At 56.6% G+C, this 21,531-nt stretch overlaps 2 protein-coding genes across 8 annotated transcripts in view; both read left to right on the top strand.

The window, feature by feature from the left end:
- The first annotated feature begins 436 nt into the window (after window positions 1-436).
- EMILIN1 (elastin microfibril interfacer 1) lies at window positions 437-8,270 on the top strand. The gene is made up of 8 exons (XM_004028976.5): window positions 437-1,118; window positions 2,034-2,153; window positions 2,616-2,836; window positions 3,945-5,873; window positions 6,278-6,394; window positions 6,854-6,871; window positions 7,023-7,160; window positions 7,546-8,270. Exons 1-8 carry the CDS (start codon window positions 949-951, stop codon window positions 7,881-7,883), a joined length of 3,051 nt encoding a protein of 1,016 aa, XP_004029025.3. The 5' UTR covers window positions 437-948; the 3' UTR covers window positions 7,884-8,270.
- Window positions 8,271-8,445: 175 nt separating this feature from the next.
- KHK (ketohexokinase) overlaps window positions 8,446-21,531 on the top strand; it is a 14,215-nt gene continuing 1,129 nt past the window's right edge. The window contains exons 1-7 of one of the 7 annotated variants that reach the window (XM_004028977.5): window positions 8,446-9,210; window positions 14,188-14,304; window positions 16,333-16,467; window positions 18,596-18,668; window positions 19,370-19,516; window positions 21,086-21,174; window positions 21,310-21,467. In XM_004028977.5, the coding sequence (XP_004029026.2) occupies window positions 9,119-9,210; window positions 14,188-14,304; window positions 16,333-16,467; window positions 18,596-18,668; window positions 19,370-19,516; window positions 21,086-21,174; window positions 21,310-21,467 (811 nt within the window). In that variant the 5' untranslated portion in view covers window positions 8,446-9,118. Of the gene's footprint in view, window positions 9,211-14,187; window positions 14,305-16,332; window positions 16,468-16,655; window positions 16,791-18,595; window positions 18,669-19,369; window positions 19,931-21,085; window positions 21,175-21,309; window positions 21,468-21,531 lie in introns of those variants that run through there. The other 6 variants (XM_004028978.5, XM_055377623.2, XM_019021279.4 and 3 more) reach the window with 6 other exon arrangements.

Raw genomic sequence — 21,531 nt, 5'->3', positions numbered from 1 at the left:
TACCTTGGACAAGTCACTCTCCCACTCCGACCTCAATTTTCACATCTCTAAAAGGAGACTGCTAGACTAGACGGTGAGTGAAGTCCTGCTGAGCCCTCCGAGTTCATTCTCCCTTGTCCAGTCAGTCCTTCCCTCCCACCCTCCCCTCTGGGCTCCCTCTCTGGGGCCCTCTCCCCCAGGGGAGGCCTGCTCCAGCCCCAGGGGAGCTGCGGCCCTGGCTCCTGTTCCCAGTCAGAGTGACCAGCCCTGGGCCTCCTTCCCAGCTTCGGCCCTGGCTCCATGTGGCCCATCTGAGAGGCTGGCCTCAAGCCCGGCGGCAACTCCACATTTCTGTTTTTCCTTTTTTTTCCCTCTTTCCCGGAGTTAACAAGAAGCAGATGTGGCGCACGATGGTTGGAGAGGTGGGGGGAGGAAGGGGGAGGCCGGACCGCCAGCCAGACAGGGGGGAAGGGAGGGGAGCCAGCGGGGAGGAGGAGGCCGGGGCCCGCCCCACAGCCACTCTCGCGCCTCCGAACAGCCACAGGGGCAAAGCCCTGTCACCCCCAGGATCTGGTCATCAGGGAAAGAGAACAGGGAGACCAGAAGAGGGCCAGCTGGGACGAAGGGGCGCACGCCCAGGAGGCAACTTCTGAGACGCAGCTCCTGAGAGGGGCAGGGACCAGGCGCGGGAGGCCAGAGGGGGCACAGAGAACAAACCCCCTCAGAAGTGAAGAGGAGAGCGGAAGGAACCGAGAGGGGACAGACAGGAGCTGAGGAGGAAAGAGGAGGGGAGAGGGGTCAGGCCAGGCAGCCAAGGAGAAGACGTGTGGCCGGGGGCTATCAGCAGGAAACTGGGACGGACGGGCCGGGCTCGGGCTGTCCTGTGGAGCAGCAGCATCCCCGGGGCCGGCAGAGGCGCCAGTGGCTGGGCGGGATGAGTCTCTGAGGGCCACTGTGGAGCGCCCCGCCATGGCCCCCCGCACCCTCTGGAGCTGCTACCTCTGCTGCCTGCTGACGGCAGCTGCAGGGGCCGCCAGCTACCCTCCTCGAGGTTTCAGCCTCTACACAGGGTCCAGTGGGGCCCTCAGCCCCGGGGGGCCCCAGGCCCAGATTGCCCCCCGGCCAGCCAGCCGCCACAGGTAAGAGTCTGGATCCCAGCCCGAGGCTTGGGTGGTGAGGAAGGGGTCAGAATGCCACCTCCGCCTGGCTCTCTGCTGTGTCCGCTAATGCAGGGCAGAGGGGGAGTGAGAAGCCCATCCATCAGGTGGCTCCTCACATGCCCACCTTCCCACGGGGCCTTTTCCAGGACCCCCTGAACACATATGTTCCCTGGGTCACCTAGGGGGTCCACTCCCACATGCCCCAGGGAAGCTGCCCTGAGGGGAGCGGGCCAGGCCTTCCTGCCAGCTGCCCTCTGTATCCTAGCCCCAGAGCCTCAGGGAGAACTTTTGTCCCCTTCTAGGGCTCCCTTGGCCCCATCCAGTAATCCATAATTCTGACACCACTCCAGCTCTGTTCCCTCCAGCCCTCCAGCCAGACACAGATCAGAGGCCGGCGTGAATGGGGCCAGGAGTATAGAACTGCAATCCCCAAGAGGGGCAGGCTCATCAATGGCTTATTCTCTACTTAACCCCAAGCTGGCCTGCCCGTCTTCTCCTGGAGGGGTGGGGTGGAAGCCAGTGTTCAGATCACCCACAGGGCCCGGGCTGGCTATGCGCACACAGCATGCCAAACTGGGGACTGAGACAGGCCCAGAAAGGGACACACATGATTGTGTACATTCAGAGGCTCCCCCGGACCCCACCGCCATGAGGATTGACTGCTCTGTGGTTTTCTATTCTGCTCCTCTCCCCATCTTGAAAAGTCTTTATCTGCTCCTGCTACACAGGAAAGCGTGGGGGATAGGGAGGGTGGCCATGCCAAAGCCCTTGCTCTCACTGATCCCCAAGGGCTCTGCCTCTTTGGAGCCTTCTTCAGCCCCTCTGGTAGCCCCTGGGCCCTCCTCCAGGGCATGGATCTTTGGTCCTTGGACCCAGAGGCTGTTGTACCTACAGGAACTGGTGTGCCTACGTGGTGACCCGGACAGTGAGCTGTGTCCTTGAGGATGGAGTGGAGACATATGTCAAGTACCAGCCTTGTGCCTGGGGCCAGCCCCAGTGTCCCCAAAGCATCATGTGAGTCCCAGGGCCGGGGAACAGGCCCTTGGTGGGAACTGGGTGAGGGCAGATGGTGGGTGGCTGACTCAGGGAGTCTGTATGAAGCAGGGAGCGAGGGCAGGACAGGGGCTAGGGTCACAGCCATTTTGAGGAGATACTGAGACAACAGTTTGGCTGGTGGGAGACTGAAGGCAAACCTGCCTCACGCGCCAGCCCCAGATGCCTTCTCCGGGATGGCTCAGGCTCAAGCAGAGGAGTTCAAGGTTCCAGCACAAGGGCAAGGGAAGGAAGAGCAGGGATTTAACCCTTGGCCAAAAAGCTGACAGCTGTCAGCTAAGCAAGGCCACATGTTGGACAGTAAGAGGGACCCAGCCTGAGGGACAGGCCATGCCCACCAGCAGCTGCCCACCCCTGAGGACAGGGACCAGGGTCACTGACAGTACAGGGAGGAATAAAGAGGCCTCCTTCTGCCTCTGCCAGGTACCGCCGCTTCCTCCGCCCTCGCTACCGTGTGGCCTACAAGACAGTGACCGACATGGAGTGGAGGTGCTGTCAGGGTTATGGGGGCGATGACTGTGCTGAGAGTCCCGCTCCAGCGCTGGGGCCTGCGTCTTCCACACCACGGCCCCTGCCCCGGCCTGCCCGCCCCAACCTCTCTGGCTCCAGTGCAGGCAGCCCCCTCAGTGGACTGGGGGGAGAAGGTGAGTGTGGGAGCTGCTGCGAGGGTGGCAAGTTCCAAATGGTGATCCAATGCAATGGGAAATGTGGGGCCAGGCTGCTGGGGGAGTCCCCCGTGCTCTATGCCAGAGAGAAGAGAGGGGCAGAAGGGTTAGTGAGATCGCAGAGATTCCCTGCCTGTGTGTGTGTGTGTGTGTATTTGTGTGTCTGTGTGAGAGAGAGGGAGAGAGCACGCAAAAGATGGAGAGACTGAGGAAAAGAAGGCCAAAAAAGAGAAGGTGCTCGCACACGCCCACATGTGGCCAAGATCCTTCAAACAGCTGCAGGAGAAAGGGGCATTCCTTTGAGAAGCTTGGTCCGTGGGGACAGACAGTTGAGACTACAAATCCTAGCATGCATTGCACCTGACTACAGATCCCAGACCCCTCCGTGGCCTCTGGAGACCGCAGGTCCCAGCATGCAGCAGTTCCCGTGGCTTGCCTTCCCTCCTGCGTGCTGCACACCGGATGTGCTGTTTCCCTGCCCCGAGATAGCCGTACTATAATTATGCAAACAGGAACTCCTGGCCAACTCTCACCGTCCACAGGCCTCTTCTTTGTCCCCGTGGTGTTGCAGGGAAGTGTCACCCAGTGGTAGCTACTGTTGTGGCATCCAGAGTGCCTCCCTACACTCCCATTTCGCCCCTCTTGACAGCCCCATGACAGAAGAGTGTCATTATCCTTTCACAGAAGAGGAAAGAGTTTCCAAGAAGTTAAGAGGCACTCTGGGCAGGTGGAAAGGACATGGACCTGGGGGCTGGATAGATGGTCTGGGTTTGAAACTTAGCACTGCCAATTATTAAACCTGTGATCCACGGCCAGGCACCTAATATCTCTGGTCCAGTTTCCCAGCCTATATGATGGGAAGAGTTCATGGTATCTCCCCAGGGGAGTTATTGAAGAACAGAGCCATGGTTCATATTTGGCCTAGAGGCATTCAGTGAATGGAGTTTCTTTTTTTTTCTCTTGCCAAAATCACCCAAAGGAGAGGCAAAGCCAGCCTGGGCATCTGACCCTTGCTGGAGCTGGGGTGAGCAGGGGCCTTGAGCTCTGGGGTCCAGCCCCTCTGCCTTCTGCCTTCCCCTCTCCTCAGGTCCTGGGGAGTCAGAGAAGGTGCAGCAGCTGGAGGAACAGGTGCAGAGCCTGACCAAGGAGCTGCAAGGCCTGCGGGGCGTCCTGCAAGGACTGAGCGGGCGCCTGGCAGAGGATGTGCAGAGGGCTGTGGAGACGGCCTTCAACGGGAGGCAGCAGCCAGCTGACGCGGCTGCCCGCCCTGGGGTGCATGAAACCCTCAATGAGATCCAGCACCAGCTGCAGCTCCTGGACACCCGTGTCTCCACCCACGACCAGGAGCTGGGTCACCTCAACAACCATCATGGCGGCAGCAGCAGCAGTGGGGGCAGCAGGGCCCCAGCCCCAGCCTCAGCCCCTCTGGGCCCCAGTGAGGAGCTGCTGCGGCAGCTGGAGCAGCGGTTGCAGGAGTCCTGCTCCGTGTGCCTGGCTGGGCTAGATGGCTTCCGCCGGCAGCAGCAGGAGGACAGGGAGCGGCTGCGGGCGATGGAGAAGCTGCTGGCCTCGGTGGAGGAGCGGCAACGGCACCTCGCAGGGCTGGCGGTGGGCCGCAGGCCCCCTCAGGAATGCTGCTCTCCAGAGCTGGGCCGGCGACTGGCAGAGCTGGAGCGCAGGCTGGATGTGGTGGCCGGCTCAGTGACAGTGCTGAGTGGGAGGCGAGGCACAGAGCTGGGAGGAGCCGCGGGTCAGGGAGGCCACCCCCCAGGCTACACCAGCTTGGCCTCCCGCCTGTCTCGCCTGGAGGACCGCTTCAACTCCACCCTGGGCCCCTCGGAGGAGCAGGAGGAGAGCTGGCCTGGGGCTCCTGGGGGGCTGAGCCACTGGCTGCCTGCTGCCCGGGGCCGACTAGAGCAGTTGGGGGGGCTGCTGGCCAATGTGAGCGGGGAGCTGGGGGGGCGGTTGGATCTGTTGGAGGAGCAGGTGGCAGGGGCCATGCAGGCATGCGGGCAGCTCTGCTCTGGGGCCCCTGGGGAGCAGGACTCTCAGGTCAGCGAGATCCTCAGTGCCTTGGAACGCAGGGTGCTGGACAGTGAGGGGCAGCTGCGGCTGGTGGGCTCCGGCCTGCACACGGTGGAAGCAGCGGGGGAGGCCCGGCAGGCCACGCTGGAGAGATTACAAGAGGTTGTGGGCCGGCTCCAGGATCATGTGGATGCCCAGGATGAGACAGCTGCAGAGTTCACACTACGGCTGAATCTCACTGCGGCCCGGCTAGGCCAACTGGAGGGGCTGCTGCAGGCCCATGGGGATGAGGGCTGTGGGGCCTGTGGCGGAGTCCAGGAGGAACTAGGCCGCCTTCGGGATGGTGTGGAGCGCTGCTCCTGCCCCCTGTTGCCTCCTCGGGGTCCTGGGGCTGGTCCAGGTGTTGGGGGCCCAAGCCGTGGGCCCCTGGACGGCTTCAGCGTGTTTGGGGGCAGCTCAGGCTCAGCCCTGCAGGCCCTGCAAGGAGAGCTCTCTGAGGTTATTCTCACCTTCAGCTCCCTCAATGACTCACTGAATGAGCTCCAGACCACTGTGGAGGGCCAGGGCGCTGATCTGGCTGACCTGGGGGCAACCAAGGACCGTATCATTTCTGAGATTAACAGGCTGCAGCAGGAGGCCACAGAGCATGCTACGGAGAGTGAAGAGCGCTTCCGAGGCCTAGAGGAGGGACAAGCACAGGCCGGCCAGTGCCCCAGCTTAGAGGGGCGATTGGGCCGTCTTGAGGGTGTCTGTGAACGGTTGGACACTGTGGCTGGGGGACTGCAGGGCCTGCGCGAGGGCCTTTCCAGACACATGGCTGGACTCTGGGCTGGGCTCCGGGAAACCAACACCACCAGCCAGACGCAGGCAGCCCTGCTGGAGAAGCTGGTCGGGGGACAGGCGGGCCTGGGCAGGCGGCTGGGTGCCCTTAACAGCTCCCTGCAGCTCCTGGAGGAACGTCTGCACCAGCTCAGCCTGAAGGACCTCACTGGTGAGGGGACAAAAGGCATGAGGGGACCCCTTTCAAGCCCCTTATTTTTCTTCCCCCTCCCCCAGCCCAGCTTCCAACTCATCTGCTTTCTCCTTGCTTTTCCCAGCATGAATTGCAGCCCCAGCCAGTATTCCAGGTGTTATAGTTTGCCTGCAAGAGATGATGCAAGGTCCTAGCTCCCCGCCCTCCCTCTGGCTGCTCACTAGGCCTGTGGGTGGAGAGAGGATGTTGCTCTGCCAGCCAGGGATCCAGCATATGCAGCAAGGGACCCCATCGCCCCCTCAGCCTGCAAAGCTCCACCTGTTCCATCCATCTTCTCCCTGTTCATGAAGCCACCACCCACCTTCCTTACCCATTGGAAACTCCTTTTATGGCCCTCCTTCAACTCAATTTTGTCACTGTAGGGCCTGCAGGAGAGGCTGGGCCCCCAGGGCCTCCTGGGCTGCAGGGACCCCCAGGCCCTGCTGGACCTCCAGGATCACCAGGCAAGGACGGGCAAGAGGGCCCCATCGGGCCACCAGGTATGTGCACTGAGACCCTTGCTGCAGTCAGGGTTGCCACTGCCCCCTCCAACCTTGACCCCCGCTGGCAGCCCCAGGCTTGACATTCCACTCTGAACTTGACAAGGGGAATTGGGTACTACCTGACTGATAAGGGAAAATCAGAGGAAAGTGAGGAGGAACTGTGATAGTCACTGTGTTTGGTTAATGGGTATTAGGAGGCTAATGGATAATGTTGGCCCCACTGCAGTACTGGAGACTAAAGCTGAGTCTATTATAGCTGTCTGGGGTGTGAAAGGCTGGGATGGCCCAGCCGTTGAACAGAATGGACCCTACCTATTCCTGTTTTTCTTGATACCCCAATTCCTGCTTTGAAGTCCACGTAGCACCCAGCACAACAGGAGAGCCTCAGCAGATGTTTGCTGAGTGACTTAGTGAGAGCTGCTTTATTTCTCACTGCTCCCTTTCCTCTTCTCACAGGTCCTCAAGGTGAACAGGGTGAGTGCCTTTCATTTGATTCTGGAGGGAGAAGTGACTAGGGGTTGGAGGATAGAGGTCCTCGGGCAGCCCTGGGCTGGGGATCCAGCAGGGGAAGGGGGCTGGCACTCTGCCCTGAGCATCCCCTTTAACATCCACCCTTCCTACTCAGGAGTGGAGGGGGCACCAGCAGCCCCTGTGCCCCGAGTGGCATTTTCAGCTGCTCTGAATTTGCCCCGGTCTGAACCAGGCACGGTCCCCTTCGACAGAGTCCTGCTCAATGATGGAGGCTATTATGATCCAGAGACAGGTAGTCCTGGGAGGGGCTGGGTTGAACGGTTGGATAAATGGGTGAGGTGTGCAGTGATATCTTCCCATTCTTGCCTTTTCCGACAGTGTGAATCTTCATTCTCTGATTTGGGGAGACCCCGGCTCTTTCTTCATTTATTCATTCTCAGGCAGTGGGGAGAAGTAGTCATTCATTCATTCATTCATTCAGCAGATCTTTACTGGGGCCTGCTCCTGCCCAGGGACTGTTTTAAGTGCTGGGAATGCATAGTGAACAAAGCCCCCAGTTCCCTGCCGCTCACATTCCAGTGAGGCGAAAAGACCCAGCGGGTCCCTCCTCAGTCCAGGAGTTCTGGTGCGCTCCCCGGAGCTTCCCTGGCCCCCCTGACTGCTATCCTTGTCCCCAGGCGTGTTCACAGCGCCACTGGCTGGACGCTACTTGCTGAGCGCGGTGCTGACTGGGCACCGGCACGAGAAAGTGGAGGCCGTGCTGTCCCGCTCCAACCAGGGCGTGGCCCGCGTAGACTCCGGTGGCTACGAGCCTGAGGGCCTGGAGAATAAGCCGGTGGCCGAGAGCCAGCCCAGCCCGGGCACCCTGGGCGTCTTCAGCCTCATCCTGCCGCTGCAGGCCGGGGACACGGTCTGCGTCGACCTGGTCATGGGGCAGCTGGCGCACTCGGAGGAGCCGCTCACCATCTTCAGCGGGGCCCTGCTCTATGGGGACCCAGAGCTTGAACACGCGTAGACTGGGGTCCCGCCCGACGTGTCTACGCCGGCTGAAGAGACAGCGGGGGCGGCGGGCTCCTGGGGTCTCGCCTGAGACGGGGCACCCAGCCCTGGGCGAGCGCCGCACCCGGGTCCGCAGCGGCACCGCGCCCAGAGCGGCCTCTCCCCACGCCCGGGGCGCGCCGGCTCAGGGAGGCTCGGGGCCGCCCATGCAGACTTTTGGCCTGGCGCGATCCCCCAAGAACCCCTCCAGGGCCGGCCTGCGGAGGAGCCGATCCTCGCACCCTCCGCTCCCTCCACTGGCCCTCCAGGTCGATTCCCTGGGCTCCAGGCTCCCCCGCGCGGGCGCCGCCCACCGCCGTACTAAACGATCGAGGAATAAAGACACTTGGTTTTTCTAAAAAAACTAAACGAACCGTTCTGCTACGGTACGGGGTCGGGGGCTGCCGGGCGTGCACAGGGCACGGGCGGGAGAGACGACGGCCTCCGGAGGGGACCCCGGGTTCCGCACTGCGCTCGCCGCCTCCGCCCGGCTCGGGGCGGCTCGGGGTTGGCTCAGGCAGCAAGCGGCGGCTCCTGCGACGTCTCCCCCGTGTCACGCCCGTTTCGCCGGCGTCCGCCAGGGGGCGCTCTGCGTTCCCGCCACGTGAGGCTGCGGCCCACCCGGCGGGTCCCGCTGCTCCGCGGCGGAGGCGTGGCCTCGGCTGGGACTAACCGGGGCGGGGCGGGGCGGAGCCGCCGCGACCACGGGCTTCAGGCATGGCTGCAGATGCGAGGCCCAGCTGTACCTCGCGGGTCCAGGGTCGGGAGTCGGAGACGCAGGCGCAGGAGAGGGCTGGGCAAGTAGCGCATTTCCAGCGCATTTTCTCTTTGCATTCTCGAGATCGCTTAGCCGCGCTTTAAAAAGGTTTGCATCAGCTCTGAGTCCATCTGACAAGCGAGGAAACTAAGGCTGAGAAGTGGGAGGCGTTGCCATCTGCAGGCCCAGGCAACCTGCTACGGGAAGACCGGGGACCAAGACCTCTGGGTTGGCTTTCCTAGACCAGCTCGGGTCTTCGAGTGTCGCGAGGAAGGGCCCTGCTCCTTTCGTTCCCTGCACCCCTGGCCGCTGCAGGTGGCTCCCTGGAGGAGGAGCTCCCACGCGGAGGAGGAGCCAAGGCAGCTGGGAGCGGGGACACCATCCTCCTGGATAAGAGGCAGAGGCCGGGAGGAACCCCGTCAGCCGCGCGGGCAGGAAGCTGTGGGAGCAGCCTCATGGAAGAGAAGCAGATCCTGTGCGTGGGGCTAGTGGTGCTGGACGTCATCAGCCTGGTGGACAAGTACCCTAAGGAGGACTCGGAGATAAGGTAGGGGCGCCCAGGTCCCCTAGGGGACCCCAGGGGCTGCTGCAGTCCAGCATTTGTGCCAGCGACCAAGGCTGCAGAGACCCCGCAGTGAGGCCCTGAGAACCCGGCTTCAAGGCCGGACCTGCGCCCTCTACCCGGGAATCCTGGGGGGGCTCCCAGCATGACAGAAGAGAGGAAGGAATTGAGGCCTTTAATAAGAAGACCCAGGATTTAATAGCATCGTGTTAGCCAATTTCCATTTCAACTCAGGCATCAGGTGTCAGGTGTCAGGTGTCAGGCATCAGGATCCCCATTTTACTGATAAGCAAGTATAGATTCAGAGACGAAGGGGCTTATCCAGGGGCACACAGCTACCTGCTTCTGCTGTTTCTTTTTAAACCCCAAGCCTATGCACTTGCCTCTCATCAACATTTACTTCTAACTTATTTATCCACATATCTCGCACCTATTTCTGAGAAAGATTTGAGGTAGCTTACAGTAAAAAGTATGTACAGTTAAACTGTTGGAGAACATTTAAGACCATGGTATTTGAGCTTCAACTATAGCTCAGGGCTTGCTGGCACTGGAGGCAAACATGAGATGCCATGGGTTATGTATGGATAGAGCTGGTTCATGAGCCCTGGCAAGCTTTTTCCTGGTGCTAAATTCCAAGAGGAGTTTACCAGAAGTCCTTTTCACAAAGGTCAGTGAACACCGTTTAGTAGTGGGAAACATCTTTCTCAGTTGTCTGCTAGAAACTGAAGAGTCAGTTGTTGGTTCTTTTTTTTTTTTTTTTTGAGACAGGGTCTCATTCTGTCATCCAGGCTGGAGTGCAATGGGGCAACCATGCTCATTGAAGCCTTGACCTCCAGACTCAAGTGATCCTCCCACCTCAGCCTCCTGAGTAGCTGGGACCACACATGCACGCCACCATCCCAGCTGTATTTTAAATTTTGTATAGGGATGGGTTCTCACTATATTGATCAGAGTGGTCTTGAGCTCCTGGGCTCAAGCAGTCCTCCTGCTTTGGCCTCTCAAAGTGCTGGGATTACAGGCGTGACCCACTGCACCCAGCTGATTTGTTGGTTCTTTTTCTTTTTGAGACAGAGTCTCGCTCTGTTGCCCAGGCTGGAATGCAGTGGCATGATCTTGGCTCACTGCAACCTCCGCCTGCTGGATTCAAGCGATTCTCCTGCCTCAGCCTCCTGGGTAGCTGGGATTACAGGCGTATGCCACCATGCCCCACTAATTTTTTTTTTCTTTTGTAGAGACAGGGCTTTTCTTTGTAAAGACATGTTGGCCATGCTGGTCTCAAACTTCTAATCTCAAGTGATCTGCCCATCTCAGTCCCCCAAAGTGCTGGGATTACAGGCATGAGCCACCACACCCGGCTTATTGGTTCTTGTATTTCCTCTTGATAAGGGCCCCACCGTTACACTGTAATGCTGTGAAGGCATTTCTGTGGGGCGGGACACTAGCTTTCTCTTGGTGCAGTCAGTGAGTGCTTAGAACACTGAGAATTGCTCCTGGGCTATATCAGTTGTCCCAGCTAAGAACTGGATAAGAGGCAGTTCAAGACTGAACTCCACAAAGACACGACAGTGCTGATGGCTGCCAGGCTAACTGAGGTGAGAGACCCCGACACTCCTCAGGCTTTGGGGCCACAAAGCACCATCACATATATTATTTTATACTCTCCTCCCAGCAGCCCATGGGAACTGTGTAAAGATCAGTGAAATCCTTTATATAGATAAGGGAGCTGAAGATTTGGAGATGTTTTTTAAGGTCACAGAGTTAAATGGTGGCACAGCGGCAGCTGCAGCTCGAGTCTCCTAGTGTGGAGTCTGGGGTCCCTGCCCTCTGTCATCTCCTGTATACCCTGTCCCTTTGCTGCTGACCATCTCTTGGAGTTGACCCTTTGCTTTGGTTTGCCAGAGGTTAGGGCCCCTTGCCAGGGGTGCAGGGACAGTGGGGAAGGGGCACGGGCATGCCACTGTGTAGACCTAACCCACTGTGCAAGGTCGAGGCAGCCACAGGACATGGCACTCAGTGAGGAGTTGGGTTCATCTCAGGGGAACAGTGCAAATTCCAGGGCCACAGGTTCTCCAAGGACCGTGGAGAGCCTGGGAAAAGACTCAGCGCCTCTTTCTGTCAGCTGAAGTCCCATTTCCTCTCAGCTTAATTCTGTCGGGAAGGTAGGAGAAGGAGGTCCTGCTAGCACCCACACTGATGGGGCAGGTTCTGAAGGTGGGCACTGAGCGAGGCACTTCTCTAAAGGGTCCCTTCCCATGTCCATCATGCTTCCTGCACTCCAGGCCATGCCTCCCCTGCAGCCCCATGGCCCTGGTTCCCTGCAGCCTGGCTCCTGAACTGTTGTGCCTCCCAGAGGAGCACATCCGAGTGGGGACCCAGTCCTTTCTGGGTGTCTCAGCCCCACCTGTCCTAGGGTCTCTGTGCTTGACAGGCAGTTGGGGACTCTCGGGAGCCGCCACCTGGAGCTCAGCCAGACCCCTGGGACGTGTCCTTTTTTTTATTTTTTGAGTTGGAGTTTTGCTCTTGTTGCCCAGGCTAGAGTGCAATGGTGCGATCTTGGCTCACTGCAACCTCCGCCTCCAGAGTTCAAGCAATTCTCCTGCTTCAGCGTCCCGAGTAGCTGGGATTACAGGCATGTGCCACCACACCCGACTAATTTTGTACTTTCAGTAGAGATGGGGTTTCTCCATGTTGGTCAGGATGGTCTCGAACTCCTGACGTCAGGCGATCCGCCTGCCTCAGCCTCCCAAAGTGCTGGGATTACAGGCATGAGCCACCGCGCCCAGCCTTTAGCTGAGCATTTCTGCACAGGAAATATCAGTGTGACTTTGAAGGGTTTCCCCAGAGTAAAATTCTATATCCTTTCTTAGAAACCTCAATGCTTGGGCCTAACAACTTTTAGTTTTAAAATACGGAGTAAATAGCAATGGCTTTGGGGTCAGGAAATTGGGTTCCCACATCAGCTTTGTCCTTAACTATTGATCAAGTCAGATCCCTCGAGATTCCTCCTTTCTTTTCATATCTTTTCATAAAAATTTCTGTAAAGCTGTAAAGCTCAGCTTGAAAATCTTTTTCTTTTTTCTTTCTTTCTTTTTTTTTTTTTTTTTTGGAGACAAAGTCTTACTCTGTCACCCATGCTGGAGTGCAGTGGCATGATCTCGGCTCACTGCAACCTCCACCCTCTGGGTTCAAAAGATTCTCCTGCCTCAGCCTCCCGAGTAGCAGGGATTATAGGCACCTGCCACCACACCCGGCTCATTTTTGTATTTTTAGTAGAGACAGGGTTTCACCATCTTGGCCAGGCTGGTCTTGAACTCCTGACCTCGTGATCCACCCGCCTCAGCCTCCCAAAATGCTGAGATTATGGGCATGAGCCATTGCGCCCAGCCAGCTTGAAAATCTTTGACCAGCTGGGTGCAGTGGCTCATACCTATAATCCCAGCACTTTGGGAGGCCAAGGCAGGAGGATCGCTTGAGCCGAGGAGTTCAGGACCAGCCTGGGCAACATAAGAAGATGCCATCTCTACAAAAAAATTTTTTAAATTAGCGGGGCATGGTGATGCACACCTATAATCCCAGCTACTTGGGAGACTAAGGTGGGGGGATCAGTTGAGCTGGGGAAGTTGAGGCTGCAGTGAACCATGATCATGCCATTGCACTCCAGCCTGGGTGACAGAGTGACTCTGTCTCAAAAAAACAAAAAAATTACTATCCTTTGTCATTGTTGTTATTGTTGTTTTTGAGACAGGATCTCACTCTGCCACTCAGGCTGGAGTGCAGTATCATGGCTCACCCCAGCCTAAACCTCCCGGGCTCATACGCTCCCCCAACTTCAGCCTCCTGAGTAGCTGGGACCACGGGTATGCACCACCATACCCAGCTAATTTTTAATTTTTTTTTTTTTAGAGACAAGAGCTCCCTTTGGTTGCCCAGGCTGGTCTCGAACTTCTGGGCTCAAGTGATCCTCCTGCTTTGGCCTCCCAAAGTGCTGGGATTATAGGCATGAGCCACTGTGCCTGTCCTACTATCATTTTTTTTCTAATGACATCATGCTCCCCTTTTCCCAAAACTGAAGTTTCGCGTACAAATATGCTTTGGCCTAAAAATTCTGGTTCAGTTTTTTTTCTTAATTCGTGGTTCTTTGGTACTGTTCCTTTTATTGTAAACTGCCACAAGTATTATTATTATTGGAACTGGCACAATAGAAATAACACCACCATTCTTACCTCAAAGGTAATAACATTCCTTAATGATTTCTCATTTGGGCTCCAGTAACACTGTGAGGGGATCAGTGCGTTGACCCTCTATGTGGAAGTTATCATTTTTGCTGCTGATGACAATGAAGCCCTTCAGGTGTGTCTTGTTAGTTTCCTTTTGATTGGTTTTTAGTAAAGATGGAGAAGTGCTCCCTGCTGCCACTTCTTAAACGACCAATGTCCAGGTTTGCTGTCCTGTCTTACTCGTTTGACTTTATAGCTCTGCAGTTTCTGTTGAAGTAGACACTCCTAACACAGGGGCAGGTGTAAATGTGATACCTTTGGGAAGAGGCACTTAGTCCCCGAGGTCCTGGGAGTTGCTCCAGCTCTCAAGGAGGAGGCCAAAGGTGCAGCCTCTGGAGCAGCTCTGACTGGGGTGAAAGGTGAGGAGGAGATGACCTGGAATTAGTGGGTCTCTCGAATAGTGATGGACCCAAGTGAGTGGTTTCCTGTTGCCCTAGGAACAGATGGAAATATTGAAAGGAACTGCTGTCAGCTTGAATTTAGCCTGGGCTGGGGAGGTAGACACCGCTCTCAGCCAAGCTCCTTCCCTTGGCCGGCCTCGGCTGCCCCGGGTACAAAGTGAGACGTCGGCCTAGATGCTTTCTGAGAGGAGTCCCCAGCTGTTACATTCTGTAGGCCCCTATACAGGAGACTGTGCTTGGGATCAGCCTGCTGGGGCTGCAGGTACCCTCCCTGTGCTTTGCAGGTGTTTGTCCCAGAGATGGCAGCGTGGAGGCAACGCGTCCAACTCCTGCACCGTTCTCTCCCTGCTCGGAGCCCCCTGTGCCTTCATGGGCTCAATGGCTCCTGGCCATGTTGCTGAGTAAGTCCAGGAGGGAGAGCCCACTGGGGAAGGCCTGCCTGCATCGTTGGGGGAGAAGAAGGATGTATCCACCCTGGGTGGATGGGGGATTAGAAATGGGTTGTGTCCGGCAGAAATGCGGGGAGAGGGCATGGCGGAGCACCAGACGCCCAGCCCTGCCTTGGCGCGGCCTCTCTGCGGTTCGGGGGCTGATGCTGCTCCTGTGAAGCTTTCCTTGCCACAGCTTGTTTCCTGGACACTCCTGGAGCCTGCTTCAGCCTCTTCCTTTCTCCTTCCTTGCTTCCTGCAGACTCTGCGGTGGATTTGCCTTTGCCTTATCTTAAGTCCCTTATCCTGGCCATGCTTGAGGCAGAAGGCAGTTAGTGACACGTGGTACCCATCCTCCCCCAGGTCCAGGCCCACAGTTTCTGTCCCAGTTGAGAGGCAGGGCTGGTGCTCATGTCCCTGTTGTTCACTGAAGCAGTGAGAGTACCCTGTTCAAGGACACCCTGAAGCCACATGCTAAAGCTGGGCTCAGAACCCACATCTCCCAGTTCCCCGGCTGTCAGGGCTATAGCCCTAAATGGCTCATGCACGCCCTCCATGTTGGCTGCTGCAGGGACCTCAGAGCCCTTTGACCCCTGGCGCTGCCGACTCAGCAAGCACTTATCGGGAGGTGAGGCCCACACTTTGCACACTGTGGGCACCGGGGCAGGCTGCCAGGTTGCTGGCCTGTGAAGGGCAGCCCTTTGAACCCTGGTTTGAAGGGGGCTGCTGGCAGAGTCCAACCACCTGAGCTACAGCCAAACTCCCTGCCTTGATGAACTGGCAGGAAGAGAATAGAGGGAGAGAATCTGCCCTGTGAGATGGGACAGGACGGCTCAGAGCCAAGGGCTGGTGACTCATTAAACCTCTTTAATAGCTCCTTTCCTCTGCGCTAGAGGCAGGACTGTGGCTCTGGCTTAGGATGGTCGACTCTCCTTTACATAGCAATCAGGCCAATGGGTGGTTTATTCAGAATTCTCCCCATGTGCTCGACAAACATTTAGAGAGCACCTACCATGTCCCAGGCACTGGGGTGCAAAAGTTATCTGGCAAACCAAACCATATTTCCAATGCTTTCGGAAAGCTACTATTTAAAGGAGTTGTAAGTCAAGGCATGATGCCCTGACTTGGTATCTTTATGCAAATCTGTATTATCCAGCTTTGGTGTTGCTGAAAGTGGGCTCTGGCCAGGTGAGAAAAGCCAGGATGGTGGCTGGACTGCTGGGCATAATTGCCAGTTCTTGAGCACAGAACAATGCATGTCCATAGAGGGCTGGAAGGGCTGGGGCTGACCTCCTTGTCCTTGCCCCTGGGCTCACTCTGCATGGAGGGCATTCCAGGAGAGAGTTCTGGACCAGGCCCATACTGAGTGGCATCAGGCACGGGGAGCCAGCTGATTGCCCAGGAGGGTTCACCTGGCTGCAGGAGGACAAAGCAGTGAGCTGGCTCACCAAGGCAGCACCACTTCCAGGCTGGGCCTCCTGGAGGCAGGCAGAGAGTGAGAGGAATCACAGCATTAGGACTGGGAGGGACTGAGAGAGGACAGCACCGTGGATGAGCTTGTGGAGGACAGCTGGGGGCAAAGTATTGCCTTGGAGATTAATTATTAATCCTGTTTGGGCATTGCAGGAAACAAGCCACAGTGCCCCCACATGCTTGGTTCAAACAGTGTACAGCTTCTAGGGTCCTGTCTAGCTTTATGAACAGGAGCAAATCTTTTCCAGCATGAGTTGGACTGAAAAACAGAGTCAGGATCGGAGCATGCTTCAGCCAAGACCTAAAAGGATGGCCCTTAGTGTTTCTCTCTCTGAGCTTCAGGCTCTGCACTCCTGCATCTCCTGCCCTGTTGCACTGCCTGTGGCAAGACTGTGATTCCCAGTTCTCTCCCAGCCCCCTTTGCTTGCACCCCTGCCTTTCAGGGTCCCTAGTGGCCCTGCCAGCTACCCTCCAGTCCCCAAAACCCTTGTCGAACTGCACCCCCTTCGGGTTACTCCGCCCTGGCAGTTTTGTCCTGGATGACCTCCGCCGCTATTCTGTGGACCTACGCTACACGGTCTTTCAGACCACAGGCTCCGTCCCCATCGCCACAGTCATCATCAACGAGGCCAGTGGTAGCCGCACCATCCTATACTATGACAGGTTTGTACAACTGTCTGTGCCTTGCCAGCTGCTGCCGCCGCCACCAAAACTCCCAGAACAGGACTCTTCTTCTCTTAGAGGCTCGTGGGCTCCAGCACCCTCTCCCCCCTCCTTTTGGAGGTCCAGACCACTTCCAGGCTCTAATCTGTGTCTCCTTGCCCTTTTCCTGGCCCGGCCTCCACCCTAAGCTTCCTGGTGGCCGACTTCAGGCGGCGGGGCGTGGACGTGTCTCAGGTGGCCTGGCAGAGCAAGGGGGACACCCCCAGCTCCTGCTGCATCATCAACAACTCCAATGGCAACCGTACCATTGTGCTCCATGACACGTAAGGCCCCCAGGCCTCGCCCTGCTACAACCCACCAATCAGTTGGCTCAATCAGTTCCCTCACTCGCCACCATGGGCATCCCAACTGCCCCCCTCTGTGGCTTCTGTGTACCAGAAATTGCTCCCCTGCCAAAATGTCCAGTGATTTCCTAATTGCTTTCAATTAGGGGAAAAGTGAGGTGGGAAGGGATGGGCTTTGCTGTGCCTGGTGACTTGGCCTTGGTCAACACCAAAGAAGGGCAGGCAGGCCTATATAAAATGTAATTTATGAAGTGATTCCTCCATAATTATTAAATCGTTAATCAGCAGCTTGGCTGTGGGTGCGGGGAAACTGTTCTCAGGACAGAAGGGTGGGAGATGGGATTCAACCCTTCTTAAGAAGGGCTGTGGGGGGGGTGCCCACTGGGATTTCCAAAGTCAGCCCCAGAGTTGCCAGCCTGCAGCATGGCACCAAGGAGCTGGGGTTTGGGTGTGTAAAAGAGATCAGCCCCCCAAAGTTTCCAGCATGATGAAGCCAGGCCACACATGCCACACACCATTCACAGCCATTGCTGAAGGAGGGGAAAGGAAACACGGGGTCAGCAGATCAGGGTCATCTAACATGGTGCTGACCTGGGGGAAGGGGCTATCCCTCCCTTCAGGGTCCCAGGCCACTCAAGAGAGGCCCCATGGGCCTAGACACTTCTTATCCCTTGCAGACTCCCTCCTGCAGGATTTTAGAGGTGTAGTGTACTAAGAACCTAGTACGTGCCAGGTACTGTTATGGCTGAGAGGGCCCAAGCCCAGCAGCCCTCAGGTTCAGGCTGTTCCTGCAGCCCAGCCTGACTGCTGGACCTGGAGGAGGGGGCAGCCATCCCTGGGCTTCATATGTGCGGTGAGTGTGAGTAGGCAGGCATATGTGCTACAGGTGAACTTCGCATTGGGCAATCCTAGTCAAATGCTTGTTAAGCAACAATCTGTAGTAACCCTGATCAAGGACACAACATAGCTATTTACAGGAGAGGAGCTCTGAGGAGAAATGTTTCTTGCCCACTGGCCTCGGTCCAGGCACATTCACACACATTACCTGCAACTGCAGCAGGCTGCAAGGGGGCTGGGGGTTTCAGCCCCATTTATCAATGTGGAAGTTGCCTCCGAAAGGCCCAGGCAGATCACACAGCTATAGTTAAGTGGAAGGACTCGGCTACAGAACGTGGAGCGGGGACGTTGGCTGAGTTGAGGTCTCTGGCTCAGGAGAGTCAAGGCAGACCTCTATCGGGAGTCCCCTTTCCTAAACCAGCCAAACACAAACTCTTCCTCAAGTGCTACCTTGACCTCAGGGTTGCAACGGGGAGCTATCAAACGCAGGACAGGGGTGCCATAGGTAAACCCCAACGCTGGGTTGCCAGAAGTGAGGGGGACCAGACAGCCCAGGCAGGGGGTCGCGGGCTTTATACTTTCCCAGGGCTCTGCCTGTGGGAGCCGCGTGCTGCTGCAAGGGATTCTGGGAAGTGTAGGCTTGGCGCTCTCAGTGCATTGTGGGAGATGCAGTCTCCAAGGCACACAGACCTTGCCAGTTGACATGTGTTGCTGTTCAGTTTACCGAGATAATTTAATCACAACCTCAAACTCAGGAAAGGGCACCCCAGCAGACTGTAACAGGGACCACCCTGGAGCTGAGCCTGAGAATCCTGTGCTGTGGATCCAGCTTCCTGTCATGCTGCCAGCAGTGCAGGCACAGGGTCCACAGCTGCCAGTTAGAGATCCCGGCTCTGCCTGACCCCATCATGCTCCTTCTTCTCTGTCTTTTCCATCCTGTGACCTAGGAGCCTGCCAGATGTGTCTGCTACAGACTTTGAGAAGGTTGATCTGACCCAGTTCAAGTGGATCCACATTGAGGTAAGCCCTGCCTTACCTGTGTTTCGAGGGGCTCAACCTGCCAGCCTCCTCCACATGTTCTGCCTCCTTGGTTCCTTTGAATCATGAAGTACCTTAGAGATAAATGAACCCAACCCCCTCGTTCTCTCTCCATCCTTCCTTATGTCTTCAGGTGAGGAAACTAAGGCCCAGAAAGATTAGATGACTTACTCAAGGTCACACAGCAGAACGTAAGCACAGCTGGCTCCAGGCAAAGTCCTGTGCTTTCTGTCCTACGGGCTGCCCCATTGCCTCCAACTGTGCCTCTGGCGGATGTCTGACTGCTTAGGGCCTGACCCATTACCTCTGGGGAAGCAGGAATGACAGGGCCTGACTCAGCTCCCAAATAAAGGGAACTAGAGCCTTTACTCCAAGAGAGGTTTTGGAGTCTGGGTGGAAGGAAATCCTGAGAAGTCCTGAGTTCTAGCTCCATCATTTAACCTATGGTAGGTCTTTCACAGTCTCTTTTATTCTTTAGTCTTCTCATCTGTGGAATGGAGTAGCTGGTTGATAAGGTCTTCAAAGTCCACGACAGCTCTGAATTTTGTAATTTAGGATGGGGTTCTAGCCCAGCCTCCCCGAGGCCCTCTCCCTCCTCACCCAGAGTTTCAGCGGGGCAGGAAGAATGAGGCAGATTGGCCAGGCAGTGCCCAGCGGTCCTGAGCTGCCCTGTCCTGTACCAGGGCCGGAACGCATCGGAGCAGGTGAAGATGCTACAGCGGATAGACGCACACAACACCAGGCAGCCTCCAGAGCAGAAGATCCGGGTGTCCGTGGAGGTGGAGAAGCCACGAGAGGAGCTCTTCCAGCTGTTTGGCTACGGAGACGTGGTGGGTGCCCCATTCAGCCTCTCTTTGCCACTTCCAGCTAATTTGGTTCTTAAAGGGAGCCAGAATCCTTTTATCCTGCCTACCACAATTGGAATAGTGGTTCCTGGTTTGGTGGTGTTTGAAGATGGGGGATGGGGGTTAAAGCAAAGAAGTAGACCCCTAGCCTTGGGCTCCAGTGCAGGCCTCAGCAGTGAGCAAGGAGTAGAATGTCTCCACCCCAGGTGGGTACATAGGTGTAAGAATGCCCAGAGGGCTTGGGTAGGGCTTAAACAGCCACAGGGCAAGCCTGTGTGGAAGCATCTCCTCTCTGGGGCTCCCCAGTCTTTTCCTCTGCAGAATGAGGGCACACAACTGTTCTCTGAGGTTTCTTCCAACTCAGGGGTGTCTGGCAGGTTGTGGGGGCTGCTGGGGTGAGGGAAGGGTGGGAAGGAGACTTGCATGAGTCTCTTTTTGAAAAGGCTGGATGTAAATGGAATTTGGGAAGTAATCCCAGCATCACAGCAGAAGTTGGTTGGAGACCATCCAGCCAAGGTCCTCAACCTTGTGACTTGTCCTCAACCTTGGCTGCATATTAAAAAAGATGAATGCAGGCCAAGTGTAGTGGCTCACACTTGTAATCCCAGAGCTTTGGGAAGCTGAGGTAGGAGGATTGCTTGATGCCAGGAGTCCAAGACCAGCCTGGACAACATAGCAAGACCCCTGTCTCTATGAAAATAAATTAGGCCAAGAGCAGTGACTCATACCTGTAATCCCAGCACCTTGGGAGGCCAGTGCAGGAGGATCACTTCAGCCAGTCATTCAAGATTGCAAGACCCTGTCTCTATACCAAAAAAAAAAAAAAAAAAAAAAAAAAAAAAAAAAAAAAAAAAAAATTCCTGGCATGGTGGTGTGCACCCATAGTCCCAGCTACTCAGGAGGCTGAGGCAGGAGGATTGCAGTGCCTGAGCCCCACCATCTTGTTTTTGATTGGCAGGGGTAGAGCCAAGGCTTTGGTGTTTTGTTTTTTGTTTTTACCAAAACTTTCTCTGGAGATTCTAAAGTGTAGGTAGTGTTGAGGGAGCCTCTTTGTTTTCCAGATGAAGAAACCATACCTAGAGGACATAGTTGTGGGAAAAACCAGCAAAACTGCTCCAGGGAGCCAGCATGGCGGTGGTAGATTCCACCCCAAGGTGGCGCTCAAGGCTTTCTGTGGGTTTTCAATCCATTGATCAGAGAACAAACGGACCAGGCCTTTTTTTTTACAATTTACAAGGCTGTATTCTATTATATATAAGCATCAATAAAAATATGCTTCTGGCCAGGTGCAGTGACTCACACCTGTAATCCCAGAAATTTGGGAGGCTGAGGCAGGAAGATCATATGGGGCCAGGAGTTCAAGACCAGCCTCAGGGAGACCGTCTTTACAAAAAATAAAAAAGAAAACCACGTTCCCGTGGGACAGTGAGATGCTACGTTGGGGATCTATGTGGACATGTTGGGGGAGTCGTGTTGTAATGGGGGCAACGCTAGGCTGCTGTTGGTGAGTGACGAGTTAGAAGTGACCACCAGCTTCTCTTCCACTGCCCACAGGTGTTTGTCAGCAAAGATGTGGCCAAGCACTTGGGGTTCCAGTCAGCAGAGGAAGCCCTGAGGGGCTTTTATGGTCGTGTGAGGAAAGGGTGAGCCGGGGAGCCAGGAAGGGGCTCTAGAAGGTACAGGATGAGCCTGGACTCCAGGAGTCCGCCCTGGGGCTGGGGGGATGGCCGGGGGGGACGGGGTGGGCTAACACCCAGCTGAGTGGAGCCGTCTTGCAGGGCTGTGCTTGTCTGTGCCTGGGCTGAGGAGGGCGCCGACGCCCTGGGCCCTGATGGCAAATTGCTCCACTCGGATGCTTTCCCGCCACCCCGCGTGGTGGACACACTGGGAGCTGGAGACACCTTCAATGCCTCCGTCATCTTCAGCCTCTCCCAGGGTGAGTATGGCAGCAGGAGGGGAAAAGGACTGGGACCTGTCCCTGCCCCAAACACCTGGCTGAC

The sequence above is a fragment of the Gorilla gorilla genome, chromosome 12 (assembly GCF_029281585.2).
Source record: "Gorilla gorilla gorilla isolate KB3781 chromosome 12, NHGRI_mGorGor1-v2.1_pri, whole genome shotgun sequence".
Classification (NCBI taxonomy): Eukaryota; Metazoa; Chordata; class Mammalia; order Primates; family Hominidae; genus Gorilla; species Gorilla gorilla.
The sequence above is the reverse complement of the archived record's forward strand: the minus strand, read 5'-3'. Positions and strand labels throughout refer to the sequence as shown.

Bases quoted from the DNA above. Each gene is read 5' to 3' on its own strand.
- EMILIN1 (XM_004028976.5), top strand. From the start codon at position 949: ATGGCCCCCCGCACCCTCTGGAGCTGCTACCTCTGCTGCCTGCTGACG. The intron at 1,119-2,033 runs GTAAGAGTCTGG...TTGTACCTACAG, and splicing joins CGGCCAGCCAGCCGCCACAG to GAACTGGTGTGCCTACGTGG. The intron at 7,161-7,545 runs GTAGTCCTGGGA...CCTTGTCCCCAG, and splicing joins CTATTATGATCCAGAGACAG to GCGTGTTCACAGCGCCACTG.